Source organism: Vidua macroura, chromosome 1, assembly GCF_024509145.1.
Source record: "Vidua macroura isolate BioBank_ID:100142 chromosome 1, ASM2450914v1, whole genome shotgun sequence".
Lineage (NCBI taxonomy): Eukaryota > Metazoa > Chordata > Aves > Passeriformes > Viduidae > Vidua > Vidua macroura.
In genome coordinates, this window is record NC_071571.1 from 68698280 (window position 1) to 68726239 (window position 27960).

The window sequence follows — 27960 nt, forward strand, 5'->3', positions numbered from 1 at the left end:
GTGGAATGTGAGTTTGAGATGTAGTGTTGGTTTTTCAGCTTAATTCCCACAGAAAAAGGGCAAGCAGATTTTATGATAGGAAGCCAAATGCTGTTCAGCTGGTGCTGAGAATGAGGCTCTGCAATGTTCATGTGTGAGGTGGGCAGTGAAGGGTCAGAAGATCTCAAGGGCCAGAAGTTTGATGCTTTAGAGATTGAATTCCTATTTTTTTAGTCAGCTGAGACCTCTTACAGCAGATTCTGCTGCAAATGCTCTGAGGAAGCCTCTGTACTATGTGGAGGAAAAGGCTGGCTTGTTTGCTGTGGTGGGCCTGCGGGCCCCTTCAGATGTGCCCAAGGCTATAAGGAGCCTGGTGAATTTGGCTAGGAAGATCTTGGCTATTATGGGATTAGTTTTAAATACAAGTGCTTGAACTAGCACTGTGTCTGTTTTTAATTTGCTGAGTCTTTCATCAGATAACAGACCAAGAAGCTCGGTGGCAGGAATTTGGGTTTTAGTCATGGTTTTGTTTTGTGATTGCAGTGAAACAGATCTGAGCAAGTGGGCTCTTTAATGAGTGCTGCTGCTGAATGGAATTTTGTTAGCTTCTCAAGGTATGGCTCTTCTGATATCTCATGGGAATCATGGGGGTCAGATAAAGTTGAAGAGCTGCTGGCATGAGGAGAAAAAAAAAGTTCCTGTGTCCGCATAGTGATACTATTTTATTGTTTATGTGGACCTAAAATGCAGCAATGATGGTGTCTTGGATAAATTGTTTTCAAAGCAGCATAATTTGAAACATGATTTGGGGTGTGGTGGTCAAAGCTGTGATGAACACCTTGGTCTTCTCTCTTTCCTCTTTTCTTTTTTCCTCTCTCCAAACCAAGGTGTAATAGAAATGGGCTGAAAGAGCAGTGTATTTAATGTGCTCTATCTCATCTTGTGTACTTGCTGGTTCATGTTCAGCTGTGGTAAGCCTCCCTGTGACCCTCCCAGGTCTCAGACTTGTTCTCTGTTGCTGGGCTAGCAGGTGAGAGTTTTGCTGCCCAAGAAGAAAGCAAGAGATTCTCCCCTGCTGCTAGCTCTTGGCCGCTCTGAGGTGTTGGTCATCTGTGCACCAGGGATTCTTTGGCTGCTCACCAGGGATTGTTTGAGCTGCAGAATGTGGGTGTGTAGGATGGAGGCCATATGTCAGAGCTCCTGGGTGGCCGGATGTGAGCCACAGCTGCCCTAGCTGTACATACTGAACTTCTCCAACATGAGGCATGCAGCCCAGTGCTTCTGACTAGCCTTTGTAAATTTGTGCTCAGCTCCAGGAGCCTCCTGTGTCTCTGATTCCTGCCTATACCTTTTCAAATCATATCTCAACCCCACTCCATGTCAGGATCCCAAACAGGTCTCTACACTCTCCAATCCTAATCCCATGTGCTGCCCTATACTTGGTTATCTATCTACCCATCAGCTATGTCAGCTACAAAGACTCCTGGAATGAGATGGTTTGGAGATGTGCTGCACTTGGGATATAATTTGTGCTACTTCTCCTGGGGCTTCAAAGCAAGGAACAGTTTGTCCTGCATGAATATAAAATATGTGTAAACATGACTGATACTTCATATTTAAAATGTGCTCTTTTTCCCTCATCATCCTTTTCCCCCCTTAAACTTTGGAGAAATCTGAGAATCATGACAAAAAATGAGAAAAAACAGTCTTTCATTATGAATTTATTGAGAAGCAAGAAGAGCACCTAGCCTAAGTACAGAATGATTCACGCATCACTTAAAAGCCATTACAGAACAAAAATTTCCAGGTAGACTCCAGAAGACTAGAATTATATGAATCCAGTGACACAACATTGATCACTGGAAAAAAGGCATGTTCATCCTATTTCCTTTTGTTCAGTGGTTATAACAAAAGCTGTGCTAGTGGAAACTCCAGACAGCCTCCAGAGAAGATTTAAGATGTTGAGTTCTGTAACTGCATAATATGTGATATATGTGAAAGTAATCTTCTAGCCTGTGTTAGAAATGGATACCTCCATAACTTACTGCAAAAAGTGTTTAGGCTCTCGCCTGTTCTGCTTCATGCTATTTTCATCCTAAGATGAGAGTTTTGGTATTGGATACTTTCGTCTTACAGCTGTATATATTAGAAGAAAAAAGTAGGCTACAGTGTGCATTTAGAGATAAAATTACCACTAGAGGATCTAGTAACTTCTTGAAAATAGCAAATTATAAAGAGGAACAGCATGAGAATCACCATGTGAGGATTATTTTCTTCAGAATCGTTGTAGCATGCAAGCTGCCTACTTGACTTGAATAGTTTTGGTAGTCTGTAGCTTTCATGAAATTGGTTTGTTGCTAATAATAGTCTAAATAATTTTTCACAGTAAAATCGGCACAAGCAACAATGACGTGATCTTGATTAGTCAGCTTTGCTGAAAGAGTGTAATCTCCCTGTATGAGAAAAATGCAAAGCAAGAGATTAGCCCATAGTACTATACAACTGCTTAAGTTTCTGACTCCTCTTTTTAGAAACAGAACAATTCTTTTCCCATCAAGCTCTTCCAAAACCTTCCTGGTCCAAATGTTTCAGAGGTGGTAAAGGATGTGCCCATATTTTCTGCCAAAATACTCTCCTCAGGGATATCAACGGTGACAGCATAAATTGAAAATTAAACAGTGCAAGGGGAATGAAATGTTTTGCTGCATTAAAAAATCCCTTCATATCTGTGGAAATTCTCATTATTCTTATAAGCAAGCACAATATGGCCTGTGCTATTTAGTAACTGGAAAAAGAGGCGCTCAGTTCTCTGGCACTTCTCTTACATGGATCTTGTTGTTCAGTGTTAGTGATATGAATTTTTATAACAGAGCACGCTGGGGGAAGTGTGTATAGCTGACTCAATCTATAATGAATTCCTATATAATAAAACAAGAAGTAGTCTAATTTCCAATTGCAAAGTTGAAAATATGAATTCAGGCTTTCGGGAGAACTTATATCATTACAATGCAAAAAAAATCTGAACTTTAAAGAAGCCATGGCTATCTTGTATAGGTCAAAATGGCGTTCTCTAGACACTTGGAGAAGCACTGTACCAAGATGACCAAGGTGGTTTTAACAGATTTGGAAGAAGAGGTGAACTAGATTTTATTCACTGTGTATTGCTGGCACTGCAGTTATTATTTCTGTTTTTTTTTTTTTGCTGGAGCACACAGGGGAGCAAAATGTGGGGTGGGAGAGGTTGGCAGCAGTGATCTCCTTGCTTTGAACCATGTACCCTGTTTAGAGCCCTTCTGGTTGTGGAATAGAAGGAGACATGGATAGAATGAGTCAGGCTTCTTGGCACTTGCCTTTTACAATGGGATTTTTAAAGCAATACCTGGCCTGCGTCCTCACAGAGAGGTTCAAGTTAAGAGTAAAATCTAAATTTAGAGAGAGACTCAGTGGCAACACGCACTTGAAAACAGAGCCTGGTTGTAATTCCTGTTGTGGAGCATGCAAGCATCCCTCAGGCTTTTCGGATGAGGTTGTTCTTTGCTATGAGCAGAAGATGATTGCTGTATGGAATCATTCCTTTTTGTCAGCATGGAAGGATGGTGTTATTTGCCTGATTGATTAATTAACAAAAGAGGCTTCCTATTCCTTTTCACACAAGCATGTTAACTCTCCAAAAGCTTATGGTTTAATTCATGGAAGAGACTTCATAATAACTAATTTCCATTGCTTATTAGTGATTAGATTTCTTTTTTTCTCCTTCAGAATAATTTTTTGCTTGTGGTGAAAAATGTTTTTAAAAGAGGCTTGTGATCAGTCTTGGAGTTTCTGGCTCCAGAAACTAGCTGAAAATTCAGCTGATTTTCCCAGAACTGGAGTTTTACTGGTCTGTGTGCATGTTTCTGTGGCTTCTTCTTGGTTTAAAGACCTATTCTTCAGTTTGTCTTGAGGCATTGCTACATAAGTGTGTTAGTAAAGCTGCTTCTGGAGCAGAATGATGATTGATGCAAGCTCAGGCACTCCTGTGTGAGACATCAAAAGGCAGTGCCCAACACAGCTTCTGTAGGTATAACCTTTAGTGAAGCAGGCTGGTTAGGGTGGGATAACAGCCTGCATAATGGGGGTCCAGCTCCCTGTGTGAAAGCTTTGGGAAAATGAAGGTCCTGGTTGCTCCTATCACCAAAGTAAGATTGAGACATATGAGATGGTAGCATTTATGGAGGCTCAATCTTCCCAGAAGCCAGCTATCCTTGTTATCACCTCTGCAGGTCTTGGCAAGCCTGGTTCTTTGGGACTTGTGTCTTTGTTCTCTATCCCTGTTCTGATCCTGTTTTCTTTTCCTGCCTGGAGCAATCCAGTGCTGAGCAGATCCCAGACCTCATCTTTGAGCCTCTGACATACATTTTATATCTGCTGCTGAAGAACTGAGAGCTCATGCTGTGCCTCTCCTAGTAAATCTAAGGGGTATTTTACTTAGCACCTGAACTCTGTGCTTTTTCAGTGGTGACTGTGATCCTTTCTTTGCCACATTCTCAACAAGATGCCTTGATAATCAAAGACTTTGCCTTCTTCCCTTCAATCCAATCTCTTCGTTGTATGTCTCTACAAAATCCTTTGTTATGTACTGATCAAATATATCTTCATGCTGTGCCCAGTTAAGAGACTGTTGAATTCAGCATTTGAATATTTCTTTTTTTCCAGTGTGATTTGGTTGCTCTTCTGGGAGACTTAGCTGTGTGTGGAGAAGGCTGCCGGTAAAAAGCATCTGTAATGGATGACCAGGAAATTCAGAGCAGTGCCTACACTACTGCCTGTTTTCTCACCTTTCTAAGAAATTATTTTCTTATTTTAAGGCTCCATGAATCCAGAGAAAGTGTTCTTGGCCTAATAACTTGCACCTTCAGTTGTCACCTAGAAGACCTTGGTCTCTCTGCCTGACACCATGTACGTACAGTGGAACCTGTTCAATTGCAATAGCTATCTAAATTGCCTTTATAGCCAGAGAGGATGAATGAGCTTCTCCAAATTGTTCAGTTCACTAAGGACTGAGCAAAATTGCAGCCTTGGTCTCTGGGGAGTCCCCTGGAACTGCTTCTTTTCTTGCTATTTTAAGAGTAAGAGAGGGAGAGCCTACTGAAGAACTCTATGGCTGTCTGACTTAATGGTGGTACAGACATCTGCTATCCTGAAAAAAAACTTTGTTGCTGGATAGTAGTGCCTCTGTAACTCTTTATAAGCAAAGCCACTTAATTTCATATTGAAAAAGGTTATTAATATAAAATGCTATCAGATCCAGTGTGCTGGCTGGGGAAGCCTGGAATGTACTGGAGTGATTTCTGGTAGTCCTCTGACCATACCTCCTCTGGGAAGCCCTTCTGCTTGGAAACACAACCATGACTAACTTACCTGAGGGATTTCTTTGATTCCCAGTGTGACTGGCCCCTCATAATAGAGTTGTTCTGGAAAGCAACAATGATGATGGATGGTTAGACATGCAGCACATGAAGGAAAAAGTCAGCTGATCACAGATGCTTTTTTTTGTAATGGCATTTCAAAGCCTCCAGTGACAAGTATTATGGAACTGCAAAATGCTCCATACACAGCCCTGCAACAGCTCCCTTGAGGGAAATATCAGGATGTATGCTGCCTTGTGGGGAAAGCAAGGCAGAGCTTGGGCTCAAGGAGCATCTGTAGCTCATGTGAATGGAAAAGGGGGGCACATCTTTGCACAACCAACTGGGCGTACCTATGTAATCACACATCCTGAAAATGAAAGGCGGGGGGGGGGGGGGGACTGCCAGACTCAAGTCCTTTAGCATGAACTATTAAACACCTGCAGTAGTTGAACTGTACTGTTTTGGTAATTTTTAGAAAAACCAATCTGAGCTGAGCTGTAGGTATGGACTTCTGACTGCTTGCTGAACATGACTTTAAAGTAATAAGAATATGTCTGTCTTTCTGCTGAGGGAACATTCATCAAGAAGTTACATGCGGTATTAAAGTCATCACAACTGTGTTGGTGACTGGAATAGAGCCTGGGAGTTCCACCTTCCAATCCTCATCTCCCTAATCATATGAGGCATGCCTGCTCTTGGCTGTTAAAGAAAGGGCAACTTTGGCATTAATGGAAAGAATTAGAAAGAGCTGTTCTGCAATTCCTCCTACTTCTTCATAGCTTACTGGGCCAAACTGTACAGACTTGACTGAAAATAAAACTTGTAGATGTTTCAGTATTTCAGAATTTGTTGCACAACTTGCCCCACACAAGTAATGGAAAAGTCTAAGAACTGTTTAAGGATTCTTTTTTGTAGGTGTCATGAAATATTCCTTACTTTGACAGTGACAGAGGAGTGTTTCATCGTGTTTATATGAGTATGTGCTGGCATTTTGATGTTTTTCACTTTTAGAGAGTTGTTTTAGTCTAGTCTAACTGTTGATTTAAACTGTTTCTTGTGAAAGGTTGGATAAAAGCTTTGTAACCTCTTTCGATTGTATGCATGGACTTGGAAAACAGTCCACAAAAGTTCTTCCTGCACATGACATGAAATGTTAGTCTTGTAATGAAATTATATGAAAGAATCATGACAGTAAGATAAACTAGGAAAAGGAGAAACCTGAGGTATTACCAATGTTCTATACCTTTGCGTTTGTGAGAAGTTTGTTTAGTGTAACACCCTGATGATCCTGGGAGGTGGAGAAGATGCAAAACAACTCAGTGTTGCCCTGAAAAACCTAATCCCAAAACAGAGAACAGAATAAGTATGTCTCAGCTTGTCAATCCCAAACTGGTCAACTATGCTACAGTAATTGTACTGTACTCATTCCCCTCTGCATCCCTGGCTAATTCATGTGGACAGCAAGAAGTCTTGTTGTTTTCAGAGAGCAGTCACCATTGCTGCTCGCTTCTGTGCATGAAGCAAGAGCCCAGGAGTCTGACACATCTCCACTGCAGAGAGTGGTGACTCAAAAATTTTAAAAATACAGTACAGCCCACCTCTTGGTTCACAGCTTTAATAGACTCTAAATGGGAGTTAAAGGCACTGAAGACTGCATAATGATGAGTGACTCCCCTGGGACTTGAGCTGTGTGTGTTGATGTGATCTAAGGCATATTGGGAGATGCCCCCTCAGGGTGGTGTGGACCATGCAGTGGTGGGGCTCATGCTTTGCGTGTCCTTTTGTTCAGTAGAGAGCCTTGTAGGACTACCTTTTCTTCAGTCAACTCACAGCCTAGCAAATCTTGGATGACAGCAGAGGAGAGTGGAGAGGAAACTGGGCTGAGATCAATCACCCAAAGTCCTTCTGCATGGGGATATGGAAGCTTCTCTTGGATTATGTGGCTTGTTAGGATCTCATCTAGGCTCTCAGAAAGCCATCCAGAATCTAAAAAAATAGATGCAGCATTCAGGCTCTGCAAAGCCTGTATTTTAAAATGCAGTAGGTGTCATCAGGCCATAAATTTGCTTCTGAAATGATGGCAATGCTAATCTCTCATCTAGTGTAGGTAGAAGCTATTTTCCCACACGCACTTCACTGTTATAAAGTAACTAGATGAATGCAGTCTCAGGGCTCTGCCTCAGCCCACTCTGAGAAGTTTTCCTTGATTGCTCTGATGTGTTGTAGCTATGCCTTTGCTCAGTTATCAAAGAAATCACTGTATTATCTTTTAGGGAGCCTTCAAATGTGGACCAGCAGGTGCTGCTTGTCCAGTCTGAGGTCCACATTTACTGCTTTATGCTTCAGCTTTACCCTTATTTAGCTCTTTTTAACCAGAGGTCTTGCAGTGGTTCAGAGCTGAAACATATGGAGCTACTGGAGAAAGTCCAGTGAACAGCCACTGATATAATTAAGGGACTAGAACATCTCTCCAGTGAGGAGACTGAAGGAGCTGGGACTGTTCAGCGTAGAGAACAAAAACATTAGGGGACAGCACATCAATATGTACAAATACCTGAAGTGGGGTTGTAAAAGAGGATGGAGCCAGGCTGTCTCTACTGGTGCCTAGTGGCAGGGCAAAGAGGAGGCGGGCACAAACTAAACACAGGAAGCTTCTCCTGAACATCACGAAAGACATCTGAGTGAGCACTGGCAGAGGTTGCCCGGAGAGGTTGTAAAGCATCCATCCTTAGCTATATCTAAAAACCTTGCCCTGGATATGGTCCTGGGCAACTGGCTGTCAGATGGCCCTGTTTGAAGTATGTGGAACTGGATTAGATGACCTTCAAATGACTTTCCAACATCAACAATTCTGTGGTTCTGTAACCAGTCCTTTGGAAAACTCCTGTAACCTTCCTTGCTTCAATGGGGAAGGGGAAGCTATGCTGCTTTGAAAGTATGTCCTTATAGGAAAGGAAGGGCAGCTTTAATTTTCAGCTAGTTGAGACCTGTCAGGAAATACTATGGATTCATAAATCAGCTGAATTTTATCATTCATATTCACTTTGGACCATGGAAACCTCCTCAGTGGATCAGTCTTTTCGAAGACCATTCAGTGTTCCAGTTGCATGGGGATTTCTACTATAATTCTAGAAGTGTAAACATCCTCCAAGGCTTGAAGGACTGCAGTTTATCACAGCATCCTTAATATGCATTTTTTATCCACATATTCATACATTTTTACATTCCTCCATTGAAAGAGGATGAACACATCTGCTGCAGTAAGTATAACTGTCACAAACACTGAGCCTATCTTATTGAAAGAATTCTATGGTCTTCCTAGAGAAAAGCCCAAATATGGTTGCAAAAAATGCACACACATTTGGAAGAGCATAAACCATGAGTGCATTTTTCCAATTAAATATTCTCCTTTTTCTTTTTTTTGTCTGCTGGTAATTTATGGTACCTGTCAAGCATGTTGTCATCAGTGATTTGCTTTCAGCCCTTTTTCTTTGATTTCTGTAGAACTGCCTAGAAAATATTTCTATTGCACCACTGAATCAAGGTGATACTACTGTATTTTTGTAGCAGCTTTTCACTGTTGTTTCTACCAAAAGGGACTTAGTCCTTTTCATTGCTAGTGAGCATGCCTTTAGTAGTTTCCAGTTTGAGGCAGAGCTTTCAAATGTGTAAGTAAGAACTTCCTGAGGATTACTTCAAATTACTAGTTATCATTTGTCATGAAGATGCCTCTCCTTCCTGACTAAACACCTATAATGAAATTCTCACTCCTCTTTCTCAAATCTTCCTTTCACTGAAAATCTTTATGTGTTCTCACACTCTTATACTATATAAAGGCCCTGTACATCTGCATCCACCTCTTCCTTTTTCTATGTTTTTAATATTTTTAGAACTTCAGTGCTCCATGTTGGAGTTCTTCTAGGACACAATCTTGCACTGATGCAACTGACACACAGCTTCTGTGGGTGCTACGGATGTAGGAACCATGTGAATAACTGCCAGCTATAGATGTATAGTTGAGTGGGAAAAAACATATGTAAATACATGGCCAGGTGAGAAAGATTCACTCTTTTTACTGGTGAGGAATAGGTGAGATGACGGGGCTAAGCAAGATGGCATTGTGTGTCAGCCTAAAGACCTAGCTTGTGGTATAGCTGCTTTCTCAGAAGCAGCTACCTACATTCTCAGTGTGATAGCCAGTCTTTTAATTCATGTTATGTTCTCTACTTTTATTCACAAATACTGTTTTAAAAACTTGCTCACTGTAACACCTACTGAAAGGGACAATAATGTAAAAGAATGGAGGTCTGAAGCAAGGTGAAGGTTTCTCTATGGTCTGGAGTGTGTGCACAAGGAATTGGTGCCTATGTCAGTTGAGCCCAACAGAAAATTTGCAGAGGAGGCAGCTATCTTTTTGTCAGGTAGCTTTGCTTAAGCCTGCAAGCTGTGGTTGGCACATTGCTTAATATTACCCTGGTAGATCTTCCACTCTGATTTTAGTGATTGCATTGGGAAATCTGTTAAATCTTATGTAATTGTTTTCTTTGGAGGAAATTGGGAATAACCAGCACATTCTACTAAAAAAGAGGAAGGCCTGAGTTCATGTTATGCCACAAAGAATTTAGCAATTTTGTTTGTCCTAAATAGACAATGGTAAATTTCCTTGCAAACTTTGAGCTAACAATTTCACAACAGACATATAGCTCAAAGAAAAAGATATTGGAATCCTATTTATGAGTCTGAGTGAGCAGTGCCAGACATGACCTTTGGTTAACAAAAATAGTAAATACTATATGATTATGATGAACATGAAATCTCCAGCTATATTAAGTCTTTCCAGCACACAGAGTATTTCCAGTAATGAAAAAAGGTAGTAATGAAAAAAAGAAAACTTCCCTCAAATAACTAAGACTTTGCCACAGCTGGCTCTTAAAAGTCTCTTTTTCTTGTAACTTCTGCTCTGCTTTTCCCCACAAGTAAGTGGATCAACAAAACCTGTACAAGGATGATGTTCTGTCTAATTTTGGGAGAGGGAGGAGCAGGCAATATTTGGCCTCCTTGTGAAAGGCAAGCAAATTCTGTGTGAAACTATATTTAAACTCAGGTCAGGTCTGGCCAGATGTTGGAAATGTTGCCCATACAACAGGGAAAAGAGGCTCTCTATGAAAAGCTTCAGTTGAAATGGCTCTCTGCTCTCCTGTGTCTTAGTAGTCTGCATACTTGGCCATTCACAAGTTGTCCTTCCTGCACAGGCATTAGGTCAGATTTACAACTGTGCTCATATGGTAAATTATGCCTGAACAGCCTTAAATTGGTCTTCAGCTCAATTCTCTGTCCTAAAACATGGGGTAGATTTGACTGTCAACTAATTAAGAAATACCCCATTTTCAGTTTGAACCTGTTTGAGAAAGTTCACTTCTTTCCCACTGTGACTTAATTACTAAATAAAAACAGGTACTAGATGAGAGGGTGTCTATTAAAAAGTGCATGGCAGATGTCTTTGCACTGAAGTAGGGATACTTCTAGATGAAGATATATAGTATTATTTAAACAACCAACTATGTGTTTATATCATAATGTACTTCAATTAGCAGAAACAATCGCCTGTCAGTTTAAGATTAAGAGACTTGGAAACCCCAGGAGGTTTTGGCTTTGTAGCTTAATGAGTGAATAGCAGTTTGTGCTCAGCTCAGGACTGACTCTACTTCTCTTAATGTATTCACCAAAGGATGTTATTAAGTACTTCATCAGAATAAGATAGTTTTTCAGTAGGTCTGTGGGTGGGTTTTCTCCTCTTGTAATTCAATACACAATTGAAGAAACTTATGAATTTAATTTTTTTGTCTATCTGGCTTACAGGATTTACATAATTGGTTGCTCATGCAGTATTTCTCTATTATTCTTTGTGATAGTTTTGTGCAGTGTGAAATGTCTTAATAATTTTCCAGGAACTGTCTTAGCAGTAGTGCCGTTCATCGTCTTTAAACTCATGGCCCTTGCACATGAGTTATTGCAGTGTTATCAACTTGAAGAGTGACTCAAGGAGAGCAGAACTTCTGTAACTATCTGGTGCTCTGACCACTCAAACTTCTCTGTGGCTCTACTTGTTTTTTATAAAATCAACCTAAATAGATGATCATGATGTGAGGGGGATTTAAAAATTACTGGATACACGACTACTGCAGTCCAGAAGCATGACCACAGCTCTTCCAGACATGGCACAGCTAACTTGGCACTACCTAGTATGGGTTGTGGCAGAAGGGGCCTTGAGTTGCCCAGGCTCACCTGGGCCCAAAGATGCTTGTTTTCTGGGGCAAGTAATAGCACTCTAAACCAACTAGAGCAAGTCTTCACCAGCTGGCAGCATGACTGGCATGAGCTGAATTCATTTGACTGCTGCATAGGCACATGTTGAACAGAAAGAAAACGCAAACCATAGATGGTAGCAAATAGTATCTTGTTCCAAATATTGTTATTCAAGCATTTTTCCTCATAAAGTGATTAAAGAATTGCCTTTGAGGACAGGAGGTGTGACTTGCTTAATAGTGAAGAACATATTCAGAACAGTTGTTTGTTTGCTCACCATTTGTTTTACCAAACTAGCCTTTATTTTTGTCATACTTCTTGCTCACATGACAAGCATGTGCCTCTAAATAGGGCTTATGAACCTCTTTGCTGGTGGATGGGGTCACATAACCACAGTTATTTTTAATGGACTTGAAATCCCATGTGTGTGCAATATTCTGTAATTAAAACTAAAGCAAACAAACAGGTTGGGGGGAAAAGCAGGCCCTTAAATTAAAATGTCTCTGTCCTACTGCATTCCTATCACCCATTAACATGATGGTGAAGTAAACAGAACATTACAATGTATTGGTGCAGTCAACAGCACAGTGGGCACATCCTGCTTGGAGTATTCAGTAGCCATCAAACACTTAAGAGTGCCACCTAAATTACCTCCTTTCTTCTTTCCACAGAAAATAAGCTTAGAATGACCCGGCCCGCAAAGCGTCTCTGAGTAGGTTAAGATAGTCTTTCCATTTACGATCATGTCCAGCTTGAAATAGAGTTCCTTGATGCTGTGTCCTACACACAAAGTAGAAAGAGAGCTCAGAGAAAGCACAAGGATAAGCAAGTTTATTACTTTATTTTAAAAAAGATTCTATTTTTTCCTCCCTGCTGTTTGAGCCATTAGACTTTTTCTCTTCACGGAGGACTCCTGATACATAGAAATCTGTGCTTCAGGAATAGGTCTCTAGGCCCTTCAAGGTATATGACAGGGGACATAATAGCAGTTACTTTGATTGTTAAATAAACTATGCCCATGACCATTTTCTGACTCGGTCAAATGTCATAGCAAATCTCATGTCCTTACATCTAAACTTTTCTTGTGTTCTTAGCAGAGGGATCATATCCAATGGGCCCCTGAGAGCAACCTGTGACCTGTAACTGCTGCCTGGGAAAACAGAAACCAGTTTGAGCCAAGCCTGTGCCAGGGACCAGCACAACAGCTTGGCAGTGCTAGGAGGTTGCCTGCTTGTTCCTGGCTTGCTGACACAGGCAGAGCCAGTGAGGCTACTGGATTTAGACAGAGGTCCTGTACTCTGACTTGTGGGAAAAGTATTTGCAAATGTCAGTAGTGTGATTTTTTTTCAGGCTTGTTTACCTTTGCAGCCACCTGAAAAGTGATGCTCCCTGGACAAATAGCCCGCATGTCTCAGAGGAAAGGAGATCTTTTGCATGTAAATAAGCATTCTGAGGTGCTAAAAGACACTTGCCACACAAATTTATTTTCAGTAGCTAGAGCATACAGCAGCACTTTCATATTTATGCTCTGGTAGTACAGGATCTAGATGAGCTTGGGGCTCAGGTTTGCAAGAGGTGGCTTTCCTGCAAAAGAATCACAAAGCAAGCTATGGCTAATATTAAATTGTGCACCCAGTTTGTACCTTTGTTGCTGATCAGTCAAGTACTGAAGGGTATAATTTCAGCTAGTGCAGGTAAACTGATGGCATGACTGATGCCTCAGGCCAGCACTTTCCCATCATGCTCCTCTGTACACCCAGAAGGGACAGAGAGATGTCCCCACACTACTCTGTGGGAGTCCATTCAGTCCCCTACCTGCAAGGGTCACAGCCTTGGAAATTTGGTGAGGTACTGACACAAGAATGTGTGTGAGAGTCAACAAGACTCTCCCCAGAAAACTTAGCTATGAAGATGATGAGCTCTAGAGCAGCCCCCGCCTGGCTTTTCATGTGTACAAATGAAGAGTAGGAGCAGAATAGGGGCTGAAAGCTGATATACTCCTCTTTAGGGTGACGTATGTAGTCTGAGGCCGAGCTGGTAACAGAACTGACATTTTTGTAACCCTGCGCAGGTTTTGAAATTTTGAAGAAATGAAGCCTATTCATATTTTATAGGTGATTGTCACCCTTGCTTACTTCTTAATACCAGCACTCACATATGAATTACCTGTGTACAACTGCACAGTTGAGAAAATAGCAATTGACTTACCTAGGACCATTGCAGCTCTGATGTTAAAGGTGTGGGTTGCAATATCAGAACAATGGTCAATGCTGAGAGCAAAATCTTGCTGGGGATCTGTTTGAAGACACAAACCAATGGGTTACAAGTTGTATCTTTAATGAGACACTTTAATGAGACTGTATATATAATATATAAAATGTGTAAGTGTTATAAAAAACAAATTACATATTTCTTAAAAGTTCTCCAATAAGTGCTTAGAGCTCCCACACCCTGCATTTCGTAGCTGCTTCTGTCCTTCCTCCCCCTTCAGTTTGAAGTGCATTCAGGTGATAACCTGTGTGAGGCTAGAATCTACTGGGTAGGAAAATTATCAAGCTCAAAAAATCAAGTTCCCCACAATGGTGAATAGCCAATACTTAGTCAATGGTGAAGTCTCAGCACAACTGCTCTTCCTAGACTCTGCACATTGCCATTCCTTCCTCAGCACTGAGGAGCAATTGGCTATGAAGATGTTTATTAATTAATTTGTATCACAAGATGGCTTAGTGAAGCTGGTTAGGAAACTGAATTCTGGAGTGGGATGAAAAGTCCAAAACTGAAAATAAAATTGTGTTAACTGGGATACTGCAGCACTTTTTTTCTGGGTCCATCATCCTGTGATATTTCTAAGCCAGAAAATATTCTACATTTCTCCCTTTCTGGGAGACTTTAGCAGAGCTGTGGGGCCAAAGGGAGCCCTTTGACTGATAATTGTCATTATTCTTCTGAACGTGATTCTTTCCCATTCCTGCAGTATCCCTTTCTCTGCAAAAAGCTCTAAAACTCTTGGAAAAACACAATTGTTTTCCTACCACTTCTACCTTCTTCCTTGCTAGCTTCCATGAGACTTGATGCTGTGCCTGAAGGCTTGCCAACATGTCACTCTCTGGTGACAGGCAGCAGCAACCACTGACAGTTCAGCTGCCACAACCAATAGAATGTGCAATTGTTTTCTAAAGCTGTGGCAGGAGGGGAAAAATTTGGCCAATTTGGAAAAATACCTTGAGCCTCAAACTTGCTTTAGGCATAGTTTTGTCCCTCATTATGGCTTTCCAGCCAGCCTGCACATCCAACATAGTTCTCTGTGGAAAAAGAGAGAAGCAACTGTGGCATGTGCAGAAGCAGCCATAGGCTCCTTGGTTTACATAGATCTGGTAGTGATAAATATAGTCTTGGGAACTGAGTTCTGTTTCTAAGTTATTGTTACTTGAACGAATCTTCTCACTGAGTTGAAAATAACAGGTTGGGAGAATCTTCCTTTGATGCTGTGGTGAAACTTGAGTCACAAGTGCCCTCTCTGAGGCTGAGCCAGCATCCCCATAGTCTAACCCTGTTTTTGTGGCAGTGCCCCACAGCTGTAGCAGCTGGCAATCAGCAAGCCTGTGTGACCAAAACCTGATTGCTTAGAGGAGATCACAGAATGAATGAAAGTGTTGAAAGGACCTGGAGGGCTTTAACTGAGCCAGGCTTTGTGAGCCCACAGATTATCGGTGTGGTCTAACAGGAGTACCCAAGCCCTAAATTTTGGTAAATTAAAAGACTTTTCAAAGGAGGGAGATAAAAAGCACTGGTATTTCTAAAGGTCTGTGTCCCTGTGCTGGATTTTGTCCTCCACACCACTAAAGCAGTCTCTGCAGTTGCATAATCTGCTTGGGACAAAAAGTTAGTGCCTGCAGTTGTTTATCAAGTGTGGCAACAGTCAGTTTTCTTATTTGTGTCAGTTCCAGCTTTGTTTTTGCAGCTTCAGAAGCTGTTGGGATCAGTTAGGAGAGCAGTTTCCTGCTTCAGCTGGAAAGTATGTCAAACTTCTCTTTTCTCCAGGACCGTTACTCCTGCTTCCCCTCTGGTTTCTACCATCTCTCAGGGCTTGGTTTCCGCATTCCTCTGGACTTCTGCTAGAGCCCCTCTTGTTTCTGTTTTGTGTGTGGTGTGATGATAAAGTTCAGGAAACAGCTGCTCAGATTCAGAGCAATTTGGGCATTGATGCCTACAAATAGTGCTGGTTGTCAGCTTACTAAAATTGTTCGTTCTGCAAATTCAAGAGGGAGTTATGGTCAAACCTGGCAGTAGAACTTATATAATGCTCTTCTCTTTTCAAAAAGACTAGGCTGTACTTTAATGAACAAATTAAATTCTGGTGTCATTGCTAAAATTTGAACTTTAATTTTAAAATTTCTCATCAGTTACTGAGTGGAAAGGGTTTGTTCATGAAACCAAGCTTTTTTGGAAAGCTTGGGCTTCTTACAATGACCCTGATCTCAGAATTATTTTAGTTTGGATGTCTGTTTATTTCTATGGGTTGAGCTCCTATGACAGATGACACATTTCATAACGCATTATAGCCATGGATGTCTTTAACTGCACTGCTAGTGATGCAGCATAGGATCCTGACATATCCAGGAGGTGCTGTCTAGTCCTCAGAGAAGAACAGAGTGTGGAAGCACTTACATGAGGAATTCCAGAAAAATTTGTGAATTGGAACACTTGGATTTTGTGTTGTTACTCTGTTGCTGACAAATGTAAAAATTTCCAATGCCAAAAGAACCTCAATTAATTTTCTGACCATCCTTGTGGAAATTCCTGCTCAGATTTAGCAATCCAATTTTGCAATTTTAGATACTGTGGCATATATGGGGACCTTCTGCTGAAATCAATTGAAAGGATGGCTGTGTTGCTAAAGCTGTGGTGCCAGGGAGTCTGGATTCTCAAACATGTAGGGAGAACCGTTGCTACTATAACGAAATTAATGAAACTAGTGTGTTTAGCCTCATGAGAAGTGAAAGAGTCTGTAAATTCAGCTGATCTTTCTTCACTAAGGGATTGTGCCATACCCCTTTCCTTAAATCGTGAGGAGTCCCTCCTGTGGCCAAGGCAACTCAAGGCAATTGCCGTTTTTGTTTTTCATCTCAGATGTACAACTGTGAGTCACTGTGTGTCTCCTATGGAGGTTTAATACTTATTCTTCCGTGTTTGCCTCAATCTGAAGTGAGCTGGTTAGACTGAAAAAAAATACATGTTATGTCTTTCACATGTGCAGAGCAATAACATTTACTGTTAGATCTCTAAAATACGTGGGGCTGCCCTTCAGCCTTCCACTTCCCTGCAACATTTCATGGTGCACAGTACTGTATGTTCCCAGACTTCCCTCCACCTACTCCCTTCAATCTGCTCCCTCTCCCATAATTAAAGCTAGAAATTCTTTAACTGGTTGCAGAATTTTGCTTTTCCAGTTCAGCTTTGATAAATCACCAACACTCATAATGTTGTTGGAAATTTTGCAAACACATTGAGGTTTATCAGTGAAAATCTGCTCACAGAGGGGGAAAAGGGCATTTTTTGTGTATCTAGTGAGAAGGACTTAGGCTGCAACATATTTACAGCTAGCATGAAAGGTGTCTAGAAGCAGAATTTTGACTCAAGTTTCTCTCTAGGCAGTACTAAATTTTGGGCATCTGCTCTGGGAAACAGGAAAGTCTTTGGCTTTTGAAAGCCATCAATGCACTCCAAGATCTTCCAGACCTGTTATTTGAACCTGATGCTGTGGCTGATGCTGAACTCCAAATTGTATCTAGCACTGAATGTTCAGCTTTCACTGAAGGCTGGCTTCTGTAGTACAATTCTGCTTTGTGAGAGGTGAATTTGGGATGTACCTGGCATCTTGTTACTGATCATACCTGACACGGCTTAGTGTCAGCTAAGCCCATGCATCCCACCACCCATTTCACCCGTACCCAAGTACCCTGGTGGAGATTTGTCCCTATATTGATTTGGGATGAGGTTTTCCATGTGCACTGGCACCACAGTGCAAGATTTCAGCCTGACTTACTATTCCAGGTGCTCACAGTGATGGGTTTGGCTGGGTTTTTCTTAGAAAACGGAGCGGGTGTGTGTAGTACAGCCTAGAAGCTCAGATGAGTTCCTGAACTTTTCCTTCTGGAGGTTTTTCCCCCTGCTTTTGTTCTTGGCATAGGTAGATTCACTCAGACATATTTACAGCAGTATAACCTCAGGGACAAGGACAACAGATGGGAACTCCCTTTTGTGCCCTGGTTACTGCAGTTGTGGGGCCAGTGGCTCCTGCCTGTGCTGAACATGGGTGTGCACAAAGGCACAGGGCTGCAAGCTGGGGCTGCCTTTACAGCCTCCTGGGAGGGATCTCCGGAGCACAGGATGAAGTGAACAGCTGGGAATGATAATGTGCTAACCCACTGTGGCAATGTCCCTCAGAGCCTGAGCTGCTAGATGACTAACTGGGCATTACAGAAACTGCATGGCCAGATGGGAAGCACCTGTTCTAGGAATTTTGCTGAACTGGTGTACAACTGCCTCTGTCTTTTATTCTTCCCTCTCCCTTCCCTCCTCCCCCTCCCACACCCCCCCCCCCCCCCCCCCCCAGTCTTTTTAACTATCCTGTACTGGCTTCTCTCTCTTCTGAATCTGCGCTAAAATCACATTGTTTCCATGTGACCATGAAAATCAGTGGTATAGCAGCAAGCAGATGAGCTTTGCTTGTAAAAGTCCACATCTGTAAGCCTTGGAGTGGTAAGAAGACCCTCCAAACTGGTAAGCTTTGGGTGTTTCAAAATACTTTTAGGAGCAGATAAGCCACTGAATGGAATGAAATAGTACAACTGCACTTGGCTAGGGTCAGGTAAGGACAAGCTGGTGTTAGAGGAGATGGAAATTAGCACAAGGAAGAAACATTTAGCAATTACCCAATATCCCTCACCTTCAAAGCTCTTAATAAAATTAAATCATTAGTCTGTACAACATTCAACATGATGAAAGGAGAGGGAAAGAATGAGGAACTGTTTGGGATTTCAGACTTTATGTATTCATTCAACAATTTCCCTTTAATGCTTATTTAAGTAAATTAACCTGAATGCTCAAGGTTATATTTGACACTGGAATCTACTTATAGGCTACTGAGGAAGAAACACCAGGTGAATTAGCAGCTCTCTGGTTATGCATTTCCCTGAGCACTTTCAGTTTAATGAACTTCCCTTTGGGCCTGCCTTCACTGCATGCCACTGCCACATCCAGACGTGTCCGGGAGGGGCAGAGTGACCCTCTGTTCAGAGGAGAGCAGAATAAATAGTGATGCTCACACTGACTGTGTCAGTGACTTTATCATAAGAATGCTTCATCCAGAGATATTTGCCTTAGCCAACTCCAGGCTTTTGCCTATTTCGGACTGAAACTCTGGCCTAGTTCAATTCAGTCAGTCTGGCCTCATTTGCAGATAAAACTGTATGTTTTATCACCTGAACTTTTCTGGCTTCCTTAGGCAACATAGAGGAGAAGGAATATGGAAGATTAGAGTTCATGTATCCTTAATGTCCTGGGGTTACAGACTGTGGAAGCTCCCCTTTGCAAAGAATGCTGTCAACTTATGGTTTCTGAGGTTGCTTAAACCCAAATCTCCAAAGCTTTTGGAGATGTCCAATGGAGTGAATAACTCTGCTTCCTTTCTGATAAAACTTATATGGCTGTAGACTGAAGCCTGAAGATTTGGGTTCAGTATAATCTATAACCTAAAAAAGCCCAGGACACTACAAAAGAAACTTAAAATGTGACTTAAAAAAAAAAAAAAAAAGGTTTATACAAGTTAAATAATTTCCAGTCCTCTCCCAAGAATACTGAATACTGGTAATGGATAGAGCAGTTATATATTACTTTGTTAGATTAAGGCACAGGCATTACTGGCTGATGCTTACAGCCTTAGTTTTGGAGCAAGGTGATTTCAGTGTCTTATGAAATTAGTTTGAATAAAATACAAAGATTTTATCTCTTGGTGTTTCAAATAAAACTCATTGCGAAGTATAACTGATGTCCAAATGTGCAAATATTAAGAAATAGTAACTCAGAAGGCTTCTCCAAATGTCAGGTGGAGAGGAGAGGAAGAGATTTTCTGGCATCAGGCTGATGTGATGAGGTGGAGGGAAGCCCTGTGAAGATAGAAGGTGTGCAGGTGCAGGTCTGTATTTGGGGATGGGGGTGTGACTAGCATGAATAAAGCAGCCTTGTCAAAGACATGCCCTGAGTCTCTCTGCCTTTTCCTGCTTGAACCACCTTTCCTGAGAGCAAGCTTGTTAGAGCTGTTGGCTGAGGCTCGAGGGGAGGCTCAGTATCTGAAGACTCTTTCCTTGCTTTTGCCAGAGGTGGTATTTGGAAAGGGGGGTTCCTGTGCATTGTGTGGTATGACAAAGCTTTAGCCAAGCCTGTTTAAGAGGACAAAACTGAAAGATGCAGGCTTTGAGAGATAGCACATGCAGATCTGTACTTGATAATCCTGATTTGTCCTAGTTAGCTTGAGAGAGAAAGGCAGACAAGGCAGGCTTCAAATACAGCAGTGTAACAAGAAAATACTGCATTAATTTGGGCCCAGCAGGGACTCTATTAGAGAGAAAAAGTCTTTGTTCTTCTGTTGGTAGGAAAACACCATGCACTAGATGAATAAGATGCTTACAGTAACTGCCTGTATGCCTAATCAGACCTGTCTCTTCCCTCTTCAATGTGGTGGGTTTTCTTTTTTAATTTTTTTTTTAAATTTTTTTTTTTCATAGTGCCCTACTTGACACTGAGATCTCTGGACATCAGTGCTTGCCAGAATGACTGGGGATTCACAACAGACTTTCGGAGTTGTCAGAAATAGAACCAAATGTTGCTGGAAACTGCCCTGCTGTCAGACACATGCCATGCTCTGGGGTAGCAGCTATACTGCTGATTATACAGAACAGTAATCAGCAGCATATAAATGGGCTAAATGTTCCCATTTTCCCATGATGGGTTTAAATCCACTACAAGAGCATGGCAGTAAGCTATAGTTGGAATGGCATGCTCCCTCTGCTGAGGAAACTAGCTGGGTTCCTACCTGCTTGATCACTGCTGGATCATTTGACTGGAGCCATCCATCTTCAGGTGAAGAGGAAACTGAAGCATTGAATGAATTTGTGGTAGTTTTCAAAATGCTAGCTTTTGGCAACTAGAAGCTCTCCTGAGTCTAAAAGCAGCATCTGGAACAGACCAAAGGGTTTTGATTCGGTACGTGGTGAATCTGTAAAAGGGCATTTGGACATCTTGTCCCTGATGGCCACTCTTTTTCCCTAGTTTTAGGTTGCCTCCTTAAAGTTGGTTCAGCAACACCAACACACAATAATGCTGATGTAGTTTTTTTCATTTTGAGGTGTTAATTTTCTTAGAATACTTTGGATATTTTTTCCAATGGATATTAAATTGCTGTAAGCATTTGACCTCCTGCCTCTATTTTCTTTGCTAAACTGTAAGCATAGTAAGGTCCAGATATATTTTGAGGTCTTGATGACAGTTTTAGATGAGATGATGTGGCAATGTCAAGAAAGTGTAGCAATGCTTTATTGCTTAGAGGCTTACCAAGAAAGCTTTGTATAGCACTTATCATCAACTGTGGTTTGTTCTTGCTCCTGACTCTATGCAGTTAATGTGCCTTTTGATAATTTCTGCTTTATGTAATACAGGAGCTAATCTCAAATTTTTGTCAAATTGTTAAAATGGCTGTGACTCACTTGTTTAGTGTATTACAGTGCTCCCTCCATAGGCTCAGATTCAGTGTCCAATAGCAAATGATAGTATTGCCTTGCCCACAGTATTACTTGATGGTAATGTAAAATATAATTTTTAAGGCATGTCTCTCCTATATGTTTCCAAAGAGGAGAACATATTTTTCTATGGCTTGCCTTCTGAACTCTTACCACTCATCCTTGCATTTACCTTAGTGACTCAGTGGCTACAGCAACCAAAGATGTGGCAAAAGTGTGTAGGTGAAAAACATGCCAACCGGTTTAGATTTATCAGCTGGAGATAAGCAGGAGAGGCTCTCACACATAAACAACCCTCTTTTGCAGTCCATGGTGCAGGACCTTAATTCAGCTGGTGAAGAATTTGGCTCTATGAGGAAACCACTGAGAACTAAATTAGATGAGAGAATTTAAAGCCTGGTGGGAGAAGTTCAGCTGAGGTTAATTCTCTCCACTACTAGTCTCACTGAAAGCATTAATATTGATTTTACTGAAAGATTTAAAGTCTAGGTACCGAATCTAATGTTTTTGCCAGAGTACCTTGGAGGTATGAAATTGTCTCCTGCTCCTCTATGTCATTTACATTTTAAAACTTACTAATTACTCTCCCCCCATGAAAGAAGGGTAAAATGATGTTCAGAATCACCCGAAGAGTTCACATAGAAAAAAGAAAGTTTCAATCCTCTAATGTCATGTGGAGAATGAAATAGATAGGATAGTTTTAATTCATGGAGGGACCAAAATTTTAAAAGAAGATTTGCATGTGCATTCATAACTATGCTACCTTGATTCCAATGATAGTTTCAGTTTGTTAGGATCTGGTGCCAGAAATATACATGTACACATCTGGTCTTCCCCTTGGAATAAGTAAGTTATACCAGATGAGTTCAACAGCAAAGCTATGACAGTAAGATGGCTTGGACAGAGTAAACAAACAAAAAAATTGTTTTCAAGTGGAATTCTTAAGTTCTTTGATTGTTTGCCCATTAGCAATCTATGCAACAAAAGATCAGAGGAGAGTTGGTGTCGTGTGGCTTTAAATAATTTAGAAGCAGAAGCATTTGCTAGAGACTGTTTGAAGGAAATAAATAAATAAGTCCAAGAGAAGCATCTGGCTCAATCTGTTTGCCAAAAATCCAAAGAATAATGGAAAAAGAACCTCTTTTTCCAAGTGTCTAGAAGAATTTTTGCCCTGAAAAGGCATGAGTGAGAACTTTTTCACAGACCTTTCTTTTCCAGCTGAAGCTATCAGATTACTTATATCCTTAAAGTAAAGAATGTAAGTGTGTGGTCAGGGAGGGAAAAGGACTTGTTACATTGGTTGACATAGAGAACAGAAGGTGATATGCTGTAAAATTAGTGCCAATTTAACAGTACTGTTTACAAGTTGGTATTGCTGAATGAGCAGGTGTATTTTTAAAAATACACCTGATGTTACAGTTATATTTTTTAAAAAAGGAACAGTGGAGTTTAAGAAAAATAGTGTCTTTGATCTCTCAGTATGTAGGAGAAAGTATAATGAGCATGTGAGGGGGACCCTAGTAAGCCTGAAGCTCTTCAGAAAGGACAGACAAATAATCAGGAAATTGTGAGCTAATTGGTCTCTGTCTCCACTGGTTTTATTTTAAGCACAGAAAAGTTCCTTCAATGTAGACTTTAACAGGAGCATGTCTATAGTACACTATCTGACCAGAGTGGGTTCTACACCTTGTGGAGTTCAAGGGGCCATTTTAACAGAGATCCAAATCTGAGCTCACACATTTCAAAAAAAAAAAGCCATAAAAATGAGAGTTCCTCTATCTACGAATGCAATTTAATGCAAGTGTGTACTGAACTGGGCAGTGCTACTCCCGCCTATTGTGCCACTGGATGCTGGGAAAAAGGTTTATAGAAATGACACTGCTTCAAGTGTGACATAGAACTATGCAAGCAAACATGGAGCTCATTGGACATAAGTTCAGCATGACCTTCCTCTGTTGTGGAAGAGGCATTGTCACGTAAAAATAATTTCCTAGATGACCAGATTGCCCTGGTTCTTTGTCTAGCAGGAGACATGAATTATAGCAAATGTTTACCCATAACCCTATATATGTTTTATTATTTCAAAATTTGTAGATATACATATATAAAACTTATGAAGAGTGCAGCCAATGTCATATTTAATTCAGAAGGGAATACTGATTGTTTGCTCCTTCTCCTGAAACTTTAATGGCTATTAACCTTGCTTCAGATGAAAAACAGAAGAACAAGAAAACAAAATCAGATAGTAATTGAGAAAAAAATGTTTGTCTATATTTAAAAACCTCATGTGGTCTGAGCAGTGTTTTATATAGTCTTGGGAGTATTTCTGAAGATGTCATCTTTGAATACTACTGCTTTGACTCTTCTGAAGAGCTCCCTGAAATTCCCCGTTATTTATTCCAGTGCACAAAAAACAGTCCTTAATGGTTGGTGGTGTCCATACCCTTTTTTAGAACCTTCTGTCTTATCAGTGTTTGTTTCTGCACTGTAAAGAAATCTACAGTTTCAGGCAATGGGCAGCTCTAAGATCTCCCAGGTCCTAATCTAAATAATTTAATTAAATAATCACCAAGCTTGCTGGTCGAAAAGCAGGTATTCTGAAACACTAAAGTGTTAATACAGGTCCACATAATATTTCAAGAAAGAGCTGTAAAAATAATTGGAAAATATTTTTCATGTGTCTGCAGGAGCAATCACCTGCTTTCCCTTATGAAGGGGGTCCCATTTGAACACTATATACTAAGAATGTTTTCATAGCTAATTAAGACAATTAGGCTTTACATGAATGATCTAGAAGCCTGTGTTGGTACACGTGTTAGGGAGTTATGTTCTGTTGTCTCTGACTGCATTGCACTTTGCACTTCCAAGAGGATGCCTATTACTCAAATAACACTGGAATCTGCCCAAGGCACTTTGTTGCCATTGCCTACCTGCCCTTCCCTTCCCAGACAATTGCCTTTTATAATGTAGCTAGAAAGATCAAAAGCATTTTTACAGTGAAATTAAAAGGGGTAGAAATTGGCCATTTATGTAGCAGGTTCTTTTCATGTCTGCGCATAGACTTGCCAATTACTGTTCTCTTTTCTCAGTCAGAGATGCTAACCTGTGCTGCTTTTATCTCAGGATCTCTGCCCAGGTTCCTAAAGTGATTTGTGGTCATTTGAGATCTTCCTTCATTTTTGTCACTTGCTCCTGGGAGGAAGACTGGCCCTAATAGGAAATGTCTTGCTATTTATAGACTGTCTCTGTGTTATGTCTCCTGTGGTCACATAGAGGAGGCAGCACACTGTCTATTTACTCAACTTTTAGACCACCTGTCTCTCAGCTTGATTTTCTTACCATGGACTTGCTGCTGAGGTTTTTTTGTCTGATTACTTTTTTACAGTTGCATTATACTGATCACTAGGATCTTGTCTAGCCCTTTCTTTTGATGCATGACTTGGAGTCCTGGTTACAGAACATTTAGCCTGATGTGGCTGAGTGGGAATGGGGATGCTTTCTATAGGACTCAGAGCATGGGCTGAGGTTGGGGGCCTGATGCATGCCTGTATCTTATGTGCTATAGGAGCAGGATGCAGCTAGAACAATTGCTTGTGACCAGCAATTGCAACTTACTCCTGGGTACAGGAGATGGCTTCACGTTCTCAGTTATCCACCTAAACTTCTCTGTTGCATTAATCACAGTTATATTAGCCCATATTTTTTAATTTAGTCAGTTTTTTTCTGTATTATAGGAGAGGATCTGATAAACAGCAAAGAATAAATGGGTACTTGGTTCCTCTTTAAATGCTCAAACTGAATTCTAATAATTTGTTGAGAGAGGACATTAAGCTCCAGAAAGAAGTTGTGAAGTACTTGGTAAAAATTCTTTTAACATCCTTATATTTTCCTTGATTCAATCCTAATTCCCTGATAACATCCTAGAGTCTATAGTAACAACATTAGAGGTGAAATCCTCACCCTCTTGAAGTCAACAGGCAATCCTTTACCCAAGATTTTGTACTTATTACTTCACAGTGGCTCCTGTTATCTCCCAAATGGGACATCCTCTGATATCTTCAGTGGAGCAGGAAATACTAAAGGGGTTTCTCAGACTGGAGGGACGTATGGGGCAGTATTCCTCTGAAATAGCTAAAGAGCGTGGGCAGTTGCCTAATATCAACTCTGCAGTTGCTGCCATTACAAATTTGTAACAGGAAGGTTTGCTGGGAATGAGTCTTGTCAAAAAATAACAAGTCTGTGTCCTCCTGGGTGAGAACAATTGGCTGGACACAGTGAAAAACAGAGTTATGTTCTGCCCATCTAGTTCTGGTTTACAGTGAAATAAGGTAGGGACAAAGCTCCCCTTCTCCTGAAAGGGTGATCAGCAAGCACCTTTTGCACCATTGTGAGCTTCCCAGTGAGCCCAGTAAGGACAGGGTCTTTTCTGAAGAGATATGGACTAGTGTACTTGGATTGATCCTCCTGACCTGTAGATTTTGGGGCTTGACCCCAAGACCCTTAAATTCTTCTCCTTTATGCAAACTGCTGGATTGTGAACTGCATCAGCAGCAACGCAGATGGTATACCCTGGGCTGATGCTACACATGTGGTAGCCTCTGGAAAAAGGCAAGGCAGGACATTGTGATGGGAGTTGTGAGTTGCCTCAACTTTAATCTGACAGAGCAGTAAGGGAGAAAGGAACCTGACTTCAAACAAGGAATCTTATTTAATTCTTGCATTGTTTCTACATCTGTGTAATCTTTTCATCTCCCATAGCTGTGCCCAGGAGAACAGAACTCTAAGTGGTGGGACCTGACCTTTATGAGCTCTGGCTCGTGCTTCTCAATCTGTGAATTCCCCCTGAATGAATATACCTCTTATCTTTCTGTTCATGGCAAACTAAAGGAAGTGACAGAAACAAATAGCTCTAAACAAATGCATATTGTTAGCTAGACCAGTGATGTGCACAGTAAGAAGCAACATTTAACTGGCACATGCCAGCAGACAAATTCATCATACTTTGCATTTGCTCAGACTGTAGCCTGTGCCTTTGTGTCAAGGCATCTCATGCTGACTGAGACCTGTTGAGGGAACAGAATTCACTTATGCAATAAATTTTTACTAAAATGAAGGCAATACCAAAGTCTGTATTCAATATCTAATTAAATATTTTCTTAATGCATGATACCCATTTATAGAACGTGAAGCCTGACTTTAGTCCCCATAGGAGCAGGCCAGTAAAGAATAGCATTGCAAATATTTATTTACTTCTCTTGTCCCTCACTGGCTTTATTTTAATGGGTGTGCAAAAACGCATGAAAGCTACAGGCGAGGAAAAGCCCCCGGGAAAACCCTTTGTAACTGGATGAATTGGAAAAACAAACTCTAGGGTGCTCATTTGCCATGAATCGCTTTTCAAATCACGTGCGGAAAATGAATGAGGCGTCTGTGAATCTAATTCCCTTTGTCCCAGTTGTAAAGCAGATCAGCACAATAGGCGAGGCACACGGCCAGCAAAGCAAGAGGTGGAAAGCAGGCACCATTCAGTGAATTCATTTTCAGTCAATTCCAGTGTCGCTTGCTCCTTTTCTTCTCTACAGATTTAAAGAACAAACAAAACCCTGTGATCCCTGGGAAATGCCTCTGGTAAGGGCTGCTGCTGAAGTCTCACTAAGCGCAGTGGCAAGGGCAGAGAACATGAATCCTTCCCACTGTCACACTGGGTCCCTTGTCATTCCTAGTGGAGGACAGAAAGCACATCACCACAGCCTCATTGCACGTTAGGAAAGCAGCAGATCCGTGTATTGAAGAGCCTGTTTCATCCCAGGGGTAAAAAAGTTAAAGACCTAGAGTCGTCCTTTTTTTTTTTTTTTTTAACCTAACTTCAAGATAAAGATCTTATGCTAAACTGGGTTTTTCACAGTGGTTTATTATTCTGAATTGTTACATTATTTCCTCTTTATTATCTTCTAAATACAGTTAGCTTTGTGTGTGTGTGAACCAAAACCAGCTGTACTTGAAACACAAAAAATATTTTAGATGTGAAACCCAGAGCAGGTTTGGGAGTGTAACCCTTCCATTCATTGCCTGGCTTTATAAGCATCACTCACTGCATATAAGAACAACTCTGTTGAGCAGCTAAAAGGAAAAGGGAAATGTAAAAAAAATCTCACCACAGCTTTTGTAATATATTTCCAAGTTGTCCTCTTTGCAGACTGTGTGCGTAGGCCACTGTGTGCTGGCATTGATGTAAAGCAGGATTAAGATGAAAAGAAGACCATTTGATGTCTTCATGGTGCTGGTGGTAGTTTGCAGGATCACTTCTGTCTCTTGCTAACACTCTGGAGGGAGGTGTTCCTTCCTTTCTCCAAGGGACACGGGACTTCCAACATTCGTGCTTGCAAAAGGGTTAAGTGAACCAGTGCAGCCTCAGCTTCCTACAATGCGGTGTAAACAAGAGGCTAATCAGAATTGGAGGGTGTTATTTCCGTGTACTTCGACTTCTG

The 27960-nt window shown here is 41.1% G+C and overlaps 1 protein-coding gene and 1 long non-coding RNA gene across 3 annotated transcripts in view; one reads left to right on the forward strand and one right to left on the reverse strand.

Annotated features, from left to right (window-relative positions):
* The window catches only part of LOC128806278 (uncharacterized), a 41192-nt gene extending 20076 nt beyond the window's left edge, over positions 1-21116 (forward strand). Inside the window, exons 4-5 of one of the 2 annotated variants that reach the window (XR_008436764.1) lie at positions 19783-19872; positions 20462-21116. This is a non-coding gene — a long non-coding RNA (uncharacterized LOC128806278). The remainder of the gene's footprint in view (positions 1-19782; positions 19873-20461) is intronic. The other variant, XR_008436762.1, reaches the window with a different exon arrangement.
* On the reverse strand, positions 1688-27901 carry LY86 (lymphocyte antigen 86). The gene is made up of 5 exons (XM_053975695.1): positions 27628-27901; positions 13884-13970; positions 12327-12455; positions 5380-5432; positions 1688-2432 (listed from the first exon to the last, which is right to left on the reverse strand). The coding sequence occupies exons 1-5, from the start codon at positions 27746-27748 to the stop codon at positions 2337-2339; spliced, it is 486 nt and encodes a 161-aa protein (XP_053831670.1). The 5' UTR covers positions 27749-27901; the 3' UTR covers positions 1688-2336.
* Positions 27902-27960: the final 59 nt, after the last annotated feature.

Excerpts from the sequence above, each read along its gene's own strand:
- LY86 (XM_053975695.1), bottom strand. The coding sequence starts at position 27,748 with ATGAAGACATCAAATGGTCTTCTTTTCATCTTAATCCTGCTTTACATC. Across the intron at positions 5,433-12,326 it reads CTGTGGAAAGAAGAAAGGAG|AACAACTCTATTATGAGGGG; the intron begins GTAATTTAGGTG and ends GTTGCTTTCCAG. Across the intron at positions 2,433-5,379 it reads GAATCAAAGAAATCCCTCAG|GGAGATTACACTCTTTCAGC; the intron begins GTAAGTTAGTCA and ends TTTCTCATACAG.